The 12,038-nt window shown below is 32.1% G+C and overlaps 1 protein-coding gene across 1 annotated transcript in view; it reads right to left on the bottom strand.

Moving 5' to 3' along the window:
• Nucleotides 1-12,038, bottom strand: part of LOC129965727 (ATP-binding cassette sub-family A member 2-like) — a 67,452-nt gene that overhangs the window by 42,985 nt on the left and 12,429 nt on the right. The window contains exons 4-7 of the mRNA XM_056079852.1: nucleotides 9,632-9,835; nucleotides 6,317-6,414; nucleotides 4,405-4,560; nucleotides 2,628-2,862 (exon numbers count right to left, since the gene is read on the bottom strand). Coding sequence (XP_055935827.1) covers nucleotides 2,628-2,862; nucleotides 4,405-4,560; nucleotides 6,317-6,414; nucleotides 9,632-9,835 — 693 coding nt within the window. The remainder of the gene's footprint in view (nucleotides 1-2,627; nucleotides 2,863-4,404; nucleotides 4,561-6,316; nucleotides 6,415-9,631; nucleotides 9,836-12,038) is intronic.

The following is a 12,038-nucleotide window of genomic DNA, read 5'->3' as shown; positions in this document are numbered from 1 at the left end:
TAAAAATAGTGAAACGAATATAAAGAAAAAAGGAAAACGTACCATTGGTATCTTATCAGAATACTTCATTGTGTGTGAAACGTGCAAGGTGCAAGCTCTGTCCATCAAGAAATGACAATAAAACTAATATATTATGTTACAATTGTAAGAATCGCATTCGCAAATCTCATGTAAGATATAACTATTCAAATTGTAAGTAAAGGTAAGTTTCAATTTCGAATATTTTTCTGTTATTTTTATAGATGCTTTATATTATTAGATCTAAACTTACATTACTATTGTTTAAACCATTTCTTAAATGGTATCTTCAATTTACTGCAAGAAAGGTTAGTTCTCTGAGTCGGGTCATATTGGCCCGATCACTATATAAGTGGGGTAAATACGAACAAAACAGCAGGGTTAAGTTGCATTATCAACAAGGGATTATTTTTTAAAAAATCAATTAAAAGTATTACAAAATCAGGAGTCATAATCGTATAATACTTCATACCCACCAAAGTCTCTGTTATTTGTCAAAAATGTCTCTGTTATTTGTCACCAAAATATAATTATTCATTTGCTTTCAAACTATGTCCATGATTTTTATGTTATAGAAATTCAGAAACAAAAAAAATACAATTCCTAACGTTTCTGTAGTTTAGATTTGTGTCTTGTCCATTGATTTGGGTCTTAAAAGATGTTTATTTTTATTTTTTAAACAATGCAGAAAATGCCAAGGAACTTTCTTTCTGAATGGAAGAGTGATGTCACTCTTCAGTTCACAAGACTCATTTACTTATTCACAGGATGAACGATATCACTCTTCTATGCGTAGGACTCCTTCACTTATTCACTAAATGAGTAATAACACTCTTCTGTGCACAGGACTCATTCACTGGATGAGTGATATCACTCTTCTGTTCACAATTCTCGTTCACTGAATGAGTGATATCACTCTTTTGTTCATTATATAAATTATCATTCACTCATTCCGGTTGAATGATAATTTATACAATGCCTTAGGACACTTATAATGTTAAAGGAATGTTCAAAGCATTTCAAAAGCTGATGACAATGTTTTTCTTAATCGCAATTGAGAACCTTTGGACAAACAATCAAAACATCATAATGTCAGATAATTTTGGTGATAATTTTCTGAATCAAAATTGAACATATTTTGGTCAGAACACTTTCCAAATAAAATAGCATTTACGATTATTGTACTGAATCGATTGTACTCTTTGGGCATACAGTCAACATGCTCCAAAAGCAGTTATAAAATGCAAGCAGAATTCGAAGTTGTAGTGACACATACTTTTGCTACTTCATGCAAATGCATCTTATAATAGCTAACTGTACTGAATCGAATTTGAAAAATCTTTGGGTATGCAGTCAACATACTCCAAAAGCCGATATAAAATGCAAACAGAATTCGAAGGAATAATGACACATATTTTTGCTACTTCATGCAAATGCAATTCATGAACACTCTTCATCTAAGTTTAGTAATCCAAGTTGCCATTTTCCCCCAAACGCCACATCTTAGAAACTCTTTTCGTGATCAGCAGAATTTTGACATATGTCTCTAATAAAAAATGGTAAGCATATTTGCCTTTATGTACCAGTTTACTGAACATGTCTACTTAAAAATATGGACTGTTTCGTGGTGATAGTTTTTTTTTCTAATTTAGGTAATAATTTTTTTTCGTTTCAATTTATATTAAAAACTATAAAAATTGATGAAAGTAGTCCTTATTATCTCTCCCTTTCAAAATACGGTTTCGATTAAAGTGGATACTATCCATCACTGATATATTTAATCCTCATGCTTACTAGGCAAGAATGAAAACAATGAATTTATGCCTCAAACTTTTTGAAATAAAAATAAATATTTAAAATTATGCCTTTTTTTTTAACCAACCTGAACAGTATGGATAGTATTTTCAATAATAAATTGTAGAAATCACAATGTTTTTCATACTTTTATGGTGGTGAATCAAGCTAAAATTGATGGATCTGTAACAACATAAATTCTAAAAAAATGTGAAATTGAAATCTGTTATCTCAGATTTGAAGTTATCATGTGAGAACATTATTAATTTTTAAGTTATTAGTTGTCTTAATTTACATCTCCTCGCTATTTTGCGTTCATTCCAAATTTCTTTTCTGTGCTTCTTCGGTCGAAAACTTTTTAAGATCCTGTCCTTTATTGGCCAGACAAAAGAATCGGGCACATGGCGGACATTCGCACCAAGTTGTAACTTTTTGTTGGTGATAAGTCGCCAAATGTGACATTCTTCATCGTTTTCTAATAACCCCTGCACCCAACTCGAGTAGGTTGAGGAGCTCAGGGTATGTCATTTCTAATTACCCTAAAAGCGAAAAATTGGTTCCTTAAAAGCGATAAATCGAGAATTTTCTACCAGTACATTTTGTGGTTTCAAAACCCTCTAACCAAAAAACATCATTTTCTCACATAATATTAATATTTTTTATTCGAATTTCTAATTTTGGAGAAGAAAACTGGAAAATTGGGAAGCAAACGGTGGGTGAAATAAGTAGATTAGTACAATGATGTTCATCAGTAATCAGAACTTTGAAATTAAGAAGACTATAGCTTTTCAAGATCTGTAGAATAAAATACTCACCACGGTTGAAAAATATGCTGAATGTCATGCAGAATAATATTAGATTAGCTATGAATAACAGAATAATGATAAATAGAAGGATAAAATCCGTCTGCAAATAGAATGAGGTGTCTTTCGCAGTCGTTTTGTAAAGGGTGGTTATAACCAATGTGAGGATGAAGCCAACGATAAAATTATTCACAAAAGTGCTCGTCCAAAACGTAGATTTCGTCATACCCATAGTTTCCATAAGTTCCTGAAAAAGAGATGAATAGGATGTTCAACCAGTAAATCTCGAGTAAGTAGTTCATTTAGACTATGTAATTATAAATTCTACACAATCCCAGTACTTTGATAATACATAGAGAGAACAATTCATATATAACACGCTAACGTACGTGGCACAGAAAGAGCTTTTATTACTTACTGTTGAATGGCAACAGTCAAATGTAAAATACCATCATGCAAATTTCAGACTGCTTCACAGAACGTTTTAATAGCTGCATTGAATTGAACGCGTCGCTTAGCTAATGAATGGAAAGCAAAATATTATTAGAAATGTTCTAGAGAGTGTTCATCATGTCACCAAAAAGTCCCTTTAGTCAGAGAGAAAATGATTTAACAGAAGTCAAGAAATAGTATTCAAAAAGAAAATTTAATCGAGCGTAAAAATAGGTTTTATCATTGCTAGATGGGTCATTTCTAAACCTTGCCAATGGAAATGGCTGCTCATATTTTCTAAAACAATTATCTTGCCAAACTAGCCTTCGATTATCTTACGACTCAAAAAATTACCTCTCTCATGATGTCAATTCCATCTTCATATATTTTTCATTTAATTTTAATATTTTTTAATTCCATTTTTAGGAAGTCGATAATAATGCTTTTAAATATTATAATGGAATTCAAATTCATTCATCAAAACATTCAGTCTTCTGCTTTCAACTCCATAGGAAGATTTCACTTCCGCTGTTATTTCGTAATATATGCACTCTTTAATTCATAGTAAAAATAATTTATAGTATAAACTGATTTAATTAAATTCGTGTTTTTTCAATCGGGCCACATAAAAACTGATTTTTTAAATGCATTCCATATTTCCTTTCAACAACCAAAAAAGTCAGTTTTACGAGCAAGCTGATCGCCAAAGGCGGCTAGTGTAGTAAAAAATACCCCGTCTAAGTAGGAGCGCCAAATAGCAGCCTATCTGGTTCGGATCTATTCATTCTCTCACGCTTTCTGACCCAGTGTATCTTATGAGCTACGTTTCACGTCTCTTCGAGAACTATTCCCCCTCGATGGTATCTCAGACTTGGGGATGAGAAACATCCGGAATGGTGGATGGTTCTCGCTGCTCTGGTAATACATGAAATGGTGTAAGGTGACTACCCCCTACCGATGACGGGACATGCCTCCAATAGCTGGCTATTGTGCTTTAATATTTTAATGAAGGAATATCTTAAAAGCATACTACCATTATACTAAATCTCATCCCGAACCCGTGCCCTGCCCTTGTGCGCGTATTTCCCATTGTTTTTGCTCATACTTTGAAAGAGGTGTAATATAATCATTCATACAAATATGCTGTTAAAATAGTGTAAATTTTTATTGAATCAAGCCTGTGATGTATATTATTTTCTGTATTTAATCAATTGTTGTTGAAACCTTTTCAGCTTGAGATTCCATGTTCAATTGTAACGTTTTTCGCTCTATGATTTTTTAATTACTTTTTTTTTCTTATTCTAACCGACAATTTCTAACTCGAAATTTTAATAAGATATTACAAATCTGAACTTACCTTTGAGCCATCGTTTTTTTCATCAATGATTCTTTTCACGACGGCAACAACGAAAAACATGAATCCTATGTGAAGGAAAAGTTCATGTTGAAATAGAAAATGCAGGCCAAAAAACGCTTCTTTGTGTTCTGGATATGGAAATAGTTGTAAAAATAGCTGCAATTAAAAATATGACTGTGAAATAACATTATCAGAAATGATTCCAAATAAATAAGATTTCATTTTATTATTTAAACTTTATTTCATTCCTTTAACCTGCAATACACTTAGGTCCTCGTTTCTCGTAATATCATTAACGAAGTATTGCAGCATAGGGTAATCTTGTAAAATATAGGACACTGGTATTTGCGAAATATGCAGTATAAGAAGAATGATTTTGGAGAAATAAAAAAATTCATTCTATTACTTGACCTTTATTCCATCTATTTCGTCTGCAATACACTTAAATTAAAGTTTCTCAATATTTCTCATAGAAAGTATTCAAATATGAGGTAATTAAATACTGATATCTGAATAAAACTCCATTTCCCTAACGAAGAAAAAAATAGAATAGCGTTTGTAAATACACACACAAATATATTTAGTTGATAAGTGGATGACAAGATGAAACATTGGAATTTTAACTTCAATTTATTTTTCCACGGGAGGGCATGATTTGTTAATGGGGTGACAGTGGAAATACGTCCGTTTACACTGAGATACAAAAAAAAAAAAAAAAAAAACCTCTGCTGGTTTTTCCATCAGCACTGAGAGATTCTTAATGGGAATTCTTTGAAAGTTTCAATTCAGGAAAGGGAAATTTAAATACCTTTGGAAGGAATGCCGTGGGTCCCTCAGTTGTTACAAGGTTATCAGTTCTTTATGTTAGAAATAATTAAATAAAAAAAATTGGGATTTGGATCAGGAAATAACAGAAAATTTTAGAATAAAATAATTTGGCTAATTTAAGATTTAAAAAAAGAAAATTAACCAGGATTTAAAATAGATTAAGAGATATCATTGTGTGTGTGTGTGTGTGTGTGTGTGTGTGTGTGTGTGAGAGAGAGAGAGAGAGATATGCCGCCTTCTAAGACCGATTACCAGGCATCGATATAGTAATGGATTCAGGCATTTTACAGTCGCAAGTAGTGCACATTGTGATACTCTTCTCTAATAAATTTAGTTTTATATTTTACAAATTTTTATCTCAGTATCTTCTTAGTATTTTAAGATGATTGCTTATGTTTTAATTTAACTGTTAATTGGTAATGCGCAAAGTATAAACATCTGTCAGCAATTTAAGTCGAGCAAGCGTCTTTTGTTTTTTTAGTAGCTCCCAGCTAGGGCCAAGAGTACGACTTATCTGCTTCATGCATCGCATTCGCTTGCACAGCCCCTTTTTACGGGGGGAGGAGCACATTCACACACCTCACAGATAGAACGCAGAAGAAGAATAACCATGCCCAAACCGGGACTCGAACAAGGACGCCAAGATCACGGGGAAAACGCGCTACCCATATGCCAGGCAAAAACATCTTTGAATCAATCGAATGCAGGTCCACCTACTCTTGCAGTCTAAGGGAAATCCTCTCCTTCTATACCGCTTCGGTTTTCTTAAATTCTCAATTGAAAAAAAAATTATAGTAGGAAATATTTTATTTCCGATGAAAAAGATTTGTTTGAAAACTCTTTTTAAAGAGCTGGAAATTATTAGATGAAACTAATTGATAATTGGAAAGTTAATTGGCCTTGTGTATCCTATCTCAATATTAGCTTTCGAAAAAATTGAAGAATTCACATAACACGTGAAAACCAATGAAGGAAAGAATTTTAAAACCCACGTTTCTTCAGCAGATTTAAAAGTTTTATTAAATCTTGTATAAAAAGAGTAGAAACAATGGTTAAAATTTCAAATAAAAGGAAAATAATTTACCTTATAGTCTACTGCACTTCTGTATTCAGTCGATTTCTTCCGAATGAATGTTTCGCCAACAGCTGCTTGCCATCGAGTAAAAAAACTGTATCTGTATTCTGTCAAAAACAAAACAAAACAAATGATTGCAAAATAATGGAATCAGAAGCAAATATATAGATTATAATTTCTAAAAACAAATTGTTATTTATTAGATTTTATTAATAAAATAAAAAATGCACTGTTTAATTGGAGATTAAAGGTAGATTTAAGATTAGTGACCGGTTTCTCGTCGAATGTCATAAAACGTCGTCAACCGTCAAAAACACTCTCTTGGATGGCTACAACAAATATTAGGAGTTTACGTGTATTTTAATCAGCGACATCTATTGGTAAGCATGCGCAGTATCTATATAAAAGACAATAGTTTTGATTTTTGCCAATTTACTATTACTTTATTATTAGCATTTTGAAAGTTTTCCTTTTAGTATTATTGAGTTATTCAGTGTATAAAGACCCCTAATAATGGAACACTTCAAATTGAATTTTCGACATTCATTGCTTTTTCTTTTGTTTGATTTGAAGAAATCTGCTGCCGAACCCCATCAGACACTTTTAGAAACTTGTGGTGATGCTGCTGCGTCATATCCCAATGGTTGGTTTTGGTTTCATCGATTTAAGAGTGATGATTTCGATGTCAATGATTAAAAACGGCTTGGAGGATCAAAAAAGTTCGAAAACAATCAATATCAAAACTTATTGGAGGAAATGAAAAAAAGTTGTAGAAAATAATGGAAAATAGTTTGATTGATATCTATTGTAACAATTTTTCTCAATAAATGCCTTTTTAAAGTGAAAAAATGATCAAAATACATACAAGCACCTAATACTAACAAATAACTTTTAGGATTACAAGAAAAATATTGACAGGATTACATTCTAGATATTGCTCTAAGTAATTCTAAACCTTTGACGAATGAACATTATTTAATCGGGTCAAAGCGATAACTGTTGTGTGCTAAAAAATTCTAAAACTGCTAAAGTGTCTAGTACTTTTTTGAAGAATGGTAAAAGAGCGTATAAAAATACCAGGATTGAACGTTAAAGATACTAAACATGGCCTTGGATAATGAAATTTAAAAATTCATCGAGGATGTTCTCGCCATAATTTTTTGTATAACCTCCAATGAAGGTTTTATTCAAGAGAAGGCATACCTTGGCATTGGCGTTCAAGTCAGGACTTTACCCAACCAATTAAATTTGACGCAGAACCATAATCTTAATTACAAAATCGTACACCAAATATCATATATTCAAATCATTACAGTTTTGCGCTATCGCATTTATTTGCTTCCGAAAGTAGAGACCGACAGACTTTCAATCCCTTGTTGAGTCAAGCTGATAGGTGTCTGCACGATAAATGTTAAATCTATATACAAAATTTTATCTGTTTAGTGCTCTTCATTTTTTATTTATCGTGTTAACTACATATTAGAACAGCCGAACAGACAGATTGCCTCTAAAAGAAGTTTGCTCAAAATTTGATAGAAATTTACAAATTTGGTGAAAAGACCGTATACAGATTTCATCCGTCCAGCTCAAAGCGGTTTTGATTAATTTTTGTCAAAGACAGACAGACATAATGCCAAAAATAGGATTTTCGAACTCAGGGAAGTCTAAAACGTGGAAATTCGTCAAAATCTCGAATTCGTATTTTTTGATTACTTTCTCTGTTCTTCATATTTGAGAACGTAAAAAGGTAAAACAACTATAAATAGAGAGAAAATTACAAGTTGAATAAATAATTTTTCCGAGGTAAGGAATTATTAAGAACATGAAAAGGTAAAGGAAAATGTTCTTTGATATATAAGAACGTAAATTTTATAAAAACAAACTAAGTTTTGAAAAATTTCGTAAATCTAAATATATTGTGTTCACAGACAAAAAGTGCATAAGCATTTGAAAGAGAAAAGAGATTTCGGTTAGAAAATATTATCCCAAGCATGAAAATTTCAAGCGATAACTCATCAAATTTGGAATTATATTTAACTTGGTAACAACCGATTGGTGAAGAAATTGCGCTCTTTTATTCTATGTACATTTTGGTACATAAGTGGAGCCTAGACAGAAATCTTATTGACAATTCTCATGAGCAGCTATTGCCGATATCTATTGGCCATAAATAAATAGAACCAACTTTTCGGTTTGACGACAATTTGAGCACCATTTTTATATGCTATTACTTCAAATCTTAAATATGGAAAACTTTTCCTAACAAAAATTTTATAAATTACAATCTAATGCTTGTTTTTGTTCAAATTCAGTATAATAAATTTTAAAAAAATTTACATTTTTTAAAATACGGAATAAGCATTTTTTTATTTAGAAGTTTTTATAATGCGGAAAAAAATTCCTTTATCCTTTAATTCCTTTTCATTTATTAACTAGACCCAATATTTAAAGACAGGAAAAGTGCACGATTTATCTCTTAATTCAGGAAGTAAGAAATATGTTTCTTATATGTAAACTTATGTAAAAGACATCCAAAAACTAACGACAGTTTTAAATTTGCCACCATTTGCGCAGTAAAGTGTTGGCAACGCTATTAAAAAAACTCATTTAATAGCTGATAGTTTAGAGTTAGTAAAAATAGAGACTTATACAATAGAACAACGTGTTTTCATTTTCAAAAATAATGAAAGTCTGGCGGTCACAGGTCGAAAATTTGAGAATTAGTCCCTAGATCGTGTGATTTAACACCATTGGATTTATTTTTATAGAATTATTTGAAATCAAGGTCTATGCCAACAACCCCACAAGCACGCACGCATTGAAGGAGGAAATTCAACGCTGCATCAACGAAATTCAACCAGATTTATCCAAAATGTTCTTGAAAAATTTCGAAAAAAGAATGCGTATGTGCCAGGAAAGTCATGGAGGCCATGTGCCCTATGTGTTATTCCGTACAAAACCCTATCCTGTAACAGTAGGATGCAATAAAAGTAAAACAATTAAAAGAAAATAAATTTTGTTTTTCATTTAATTCAAATCTTGTGATAACACGTTGCTCTATTTTGTAACGCTCCATCTTTTCTAACCTTAAACTATCAGCCGTCAAATGGCTTTTTTAATAAGATTGCCAACACTTTACTGCACGAATAGTAGGAAATTCAAATAAATATCTATTTTGTTTTATAATCTATTTTGTGCAAAAATACAAAAATTTAAGGAATTTGTAACATTTTTTTTTCAAAAAATTCATTTTCAACGTAGTCTTTTACCTTAATGAAGAAGTTTTCCTAAAATGAAATGGGAAGTAAATGAAAGTTAAATTACCGGTATAAGTAACAGGACCATCTAATTCATATTTCTGACGCGTTTTAAATTCTCCGCTATAATAGATCTTGAAATCTAAATCTTTCGGTATCGCATAGTCGAAGTTTTTGAAAACAGTTCCTATTATTTGTTTTCGTTCGTCCTTCTTCTGTTCCTGAAGAATATACTTTGTCAATTCTTCTTCAGAATTCAAATTTTTCGGAACTGAAATGAAAAAAAAATTAAAAATTATTAAATGTACTAAAAACATTGTATTTAATAAAGACATGAAACAAAGAATGCAGAATAAGTTGTTACCACGTGGTTTTCTTCCTACCTCAGATATAAAATAAGGAAATACCACCCACTGATAATTCAAATTATATCAGGACATGGAAGATTTCCCGCATATTTCCAAAGATTTGGAAGAATGCATGAAAATAAATGCATCTGTGGAAGAATCGGTGCTGTTTACCATTATTTAAACGAATGTATAGAAGTCTCAGAACTAAGAAAGAATCTAGAACTTTAAATTACGACTTGAGCTCAGTACTAATGGTATCAGAAAATCTTAACACTTTCAACGCTACCAACGAGATAAAAACTCAATGAAAAGAAAAATATCAATTCTTCCGGCTGTTGACATTTTTTATATCAAAAATAAATGAAAAGAGTAAAGGTACTCTTCAAATATGTATTAGAAAGTTCAATCTATCTAAACTGGCATAAGAGACAATTTTAGCCCACAGAAACCTGTAATTGGAAGTATCTGAAAGACTAGATATCTCGTCGGTAGCGTTGAAAGCGTTAAAATACTGAAAGACATAATGTTAAAAATTACGTTTTTTGCCCAAAACTTAAAATTTTAAAGTGTTTGCCTTTTTTTTTTTTTTTTTTTTTTTGGAAGAATACAAAAAAAAAATGATAAAGTTTTCTCAGTGTTGGCTTGCTGCTCGTAAAACAGGATGTCAAATGTAAGGGAAGGTTAGAGTCATGTCAAATGATGAGGAAGGTCAGAGATTGACCACCTGTGGCTTAGGACCACAGGCTTTCCTCGAAGAGGATGCCAGTTCGGAGAATTTGTCAGTCATATGGATGGATTATGTTAAAGACAGCAATCGGCCCAACAAATCCTATCGATGCTGCCTCTTTCAGTGGTGGCAGGGTGGTAGGCTGTACTCAAGAAGAAGAAGTTAACCATCTGGTCTTCTTGGGCGGAGTCAGCTGTCAATCATGTAAATACCACATGGTCTCACTGTTAATGCTAGAATATTTTCTTTTTACATCAGAAGCGAACTTGAATATCATGGACCGTGTTGGGTGTGATCTCGGCTCTCTGCCGAATATTATGGTACGTGTGGCTCTTCTAGGCCTGCAATACCTTGTAATATTCGTTCTTGGATAGGATGTACGTATTAATATTGAGTTGTTCTCGAAGGCGTAATTATGTGTGTTTTGTTTATTAAGTACAAATTTGCTTATGCTACGCTTCTGTTACCAATTAACCCCAAAAAAGACAAACCTGTGTCTTCAAGTAATTTAAACCAATCTTCACTATCAAATTAATTATTACGAATCAAGAAATCAATGATATTCAAAAGTTTCCTTTCTGTGATACAAAATTGTGTCATATAATGTCAGTCACTTTTTATATATTCAGTCATATTAACCGATCTTCCCAAAAACTTTTTTGATGTAAAATGAGAGAAAGTTTCAAGAGACTAAAAGTTATTCTTTGTCTCTCTGAATACCAAAAATGTTTAGATTGTTATTTTCAGATTTTTGCGCATATTTGCGCATTGTGGTCGTACAAGAGCGAAGAGAACCAAGTAATCATTTTCGATATCTTTCTTACAACTACAACCTTCTTTTCACAGATACGAATATCAGACAATGAATCCTGCGCGTGTGCAGTATTGCTCGGAGCTCTAATAGGATAGTCTTGACCCGCCTCCTTGGATGATCACTTCTCTTGACTGTACGATGCACTTTGTATTCACAGTCTATTTCGTCCATTACGGAGACATAAAAACAAAAACGTTTACTATTTTGCTATGTTGGCCATCCCTTAACATATAGTGGAGACAATTTTAAAAATGTCTAGTAAATACATAAAAACCGGTATTTAAACTTGTGAATACCAGTATTACAAAATCGTACAACTGGCTCGATACAAATGGCTAATATCGGTATCCCGATATACCGGTATTGCAATCCCTTACACATATTTACTAGTATAAAATGATGTGCTTAGCTGTTTTCTTCATTCTGAATTATGCTGTTCACCCATGCATGGACTGATACGATTCTCAAATAGTGGATGTGAACTTCTGCAAAACAATTTGTACAAAAACGGGAATTTCATCGAAGTTTCCAAATCGTATTTTGTGACAACTTTAAAACTTCTCTTGGCATACAACGTGACCGA

Source organism: Argiope bruennichi, chromosome 4 (genome assembly GCF_947563725.1).
Source record: "Argiope bruennichi chromosome 4, qqArgBrue1.1, whole genome shotgun sequence".
In the NCBI taxonomy this organism is placed as follows: domain Eukaryota; kingdom Metazoa; phylum Arthropoda; class Arachnida; order Araneae; family Araneidae; genus Argiope; species Argiope bruennichi.
The sequence above is the reverse complement of the archived record's forward strand: the minus strand, read 5'-3'. Positions and strand labels throughout refer to the sequence as shown.